This window comes from Myzus persicae, unplaced genomic scaffold, assembly GCF_001856785.1.
Source record: "Myzus persicae strain clone G006 unplaced genomic scaffold, MPER_G0061.0, whole genome shotgun sequence".
Taxonomy (NCBI): Eukaryota; Metazoa; Arthropoda; class Insecta; order Hemiptera; family Aphididae; genus Myzus; species Myzus persicae.
Window position 1 is genome coordinate 1 of NW_019102467.1, and position 1,837 is coordinate 1,837.

At 31.1% G+C, this 1,837-nt stretch overlaps 1 protein-coding gene across 1 annotated transcript; it reads left to right on the forward strand.

Annotated features, from left to right (window-relative positions):
* Window positions 1–276: 276 nt before the first annotated feature.
* LOC111032218 lies at window positions 277–602 on the forward strand. The gene has a single exon (XM_022312475.1). It carries the CDS (start codon window positions 280–282, stop codon window positions 487–489), a length of 210 nt encoding a protein of 69 aa, XP_022168167.1. The 5' UTR covers window positions 277–279; the 3' UTR covers window positions 490–602.
* Window positions 603–1,837: the final 1,235 nt, after the last annotated feature.

Here is a 1,837-nt window from a genome sequence, read left to right on the forward strand (position 1 = left end):
CAGTAGTGGTAAGAAACATTTATGCACAATATTAAGTATAATATTCTATTGTTTAAGCTTCTAAAATTCACTCAAGGTGATCCTGGTAATTTATGGTGGTACTTTTGAGAAAAGTAAAAGATGTGAAGATCCACATCGTAAGTATTATCAAACAGTTTACTTCATTGCTTTTGACATTTATGTTATATCTTATTATTATCTAGCACAACGAAACAAAATTGTCCTGCATATATATATGTTAGAGTTACCAGCGATGGAATGAAGTTGGAAATATCACAAATGGTGGAAACACATAACCACGAGACTTCTGCATTGTTGTTCTCCAGTTTGCCAAATCAACAGCGCTTGGCACCTCAAATGAAAGCAGAAGTGTTCGAACTTATGGACATGAAAGCAAATAAAAAGCTGATCCAGTCCAAAATCCACACTGAAACCGGTAAAATGGTAACATTAAGGGACTTATCCAACATACGCAATACAGGTATATGAAACACAAAATATATTACATTAAAAAGTTTATCTTGTTAAACCTCGTTATTTTACAGAGATAAAAAATTGAGGAGTAAAAACTTTTGAGGAAACAGTGGAAGACGTAAAAAAGCTGTATCACTGCAATGTTGAACTTTTAACAGAAGATGAAGGTAATTTCTTGGGCATGTTTATTCAGGACTCAAGAATGAGGGAAGAGTTTCAAGCATTCCCCGAAGTTAGGTATTACAATTTTATATATTTATCTTATATTAATATAGGTACAATATAGGTAACCTAACCTGATGTATATCTATGTAAAAGGTTTGCGCTGATTCTACGTACAAATTGTTAGACATCAGAATTCCATTGATCGAGGATGGCAATGGTCAAAGCGAGATTGCAGCTCTTGGATTGTTGGTCAATGAACAGCGAGAGACATTAGAATGGTTTTTCAACAAGTTTAAAGAATGCAACCCAGATTGTTCAATGACAAGATAAAAAAACAAAAACAGACTATTGTCACGTCACGTGTTATCACGTCATGGGAAAAAAGTGTGGGATATAGATTTATACAGTATTTTAATGTATCAGCGCCACACTTATGTCACCCCACGCGTGTCACGTCACATTTCCTAGCTCACGCGTGATAGCACGTTTTTATTTTCTAACATCACATACATTTTCGACTCACGTGTCATCACGCATTTGGTGATTTGTCATTTGGTCTAAAATTTCATTTACCTACTTTAAATTAATTAATGTTAAAATGGATAAACTTTTAATCGAAAAAGTTCGTGAACATAAGGCCTTATATGACATTGGTTCCACCGATTATAGGGACCAACAAATAAGACAGAATGCATGGGAAGAAATCGGAAAGGAGCTTAAAATAACAGGTAATTAAATTATTATTTTTACTATTATTTTAGATTCTGAACAAAGAAAAAAATGTTTTGAATTTACTAAGATGATTTGTTTTATTTGTAAAATAAAAATAGAAATACCTCTTATTATGCTATTAGATTATTTTTATTTAGGAAAAATTCAGTCCACTCCTAAACGCGATAACCAAATAACTAAAATAGATATCTCGTACCTCCTAGTAGTTCAACTATTATGTGGATATCGTATTTTTTTCTAATATACAAATCTTCAAATACAAACTACAATACAATATATTCAATACTTTTCATTTTATTTAAATTTTAAAATTAATAAATAAACAAAGTCGTTTATTGATATGCATATTGCATTATATACAATTATAATAAAAATATAAGTAGTAAGAATTAACTAAGTATGTATTCTTCCTTTTCTAACACTATCGACTTGCCATACTACACTACCAGCATCAGAATTGAAATAA

Excerpts from the sequence above, each read along its gene's own strand:
- LOC111032218 (XM_022312475.1), top strand. The coding sequence starts at position 280 with ATGGTGGAAACACATAACCACGAGACTTCTGCATTGTTGTTCTCCAGT.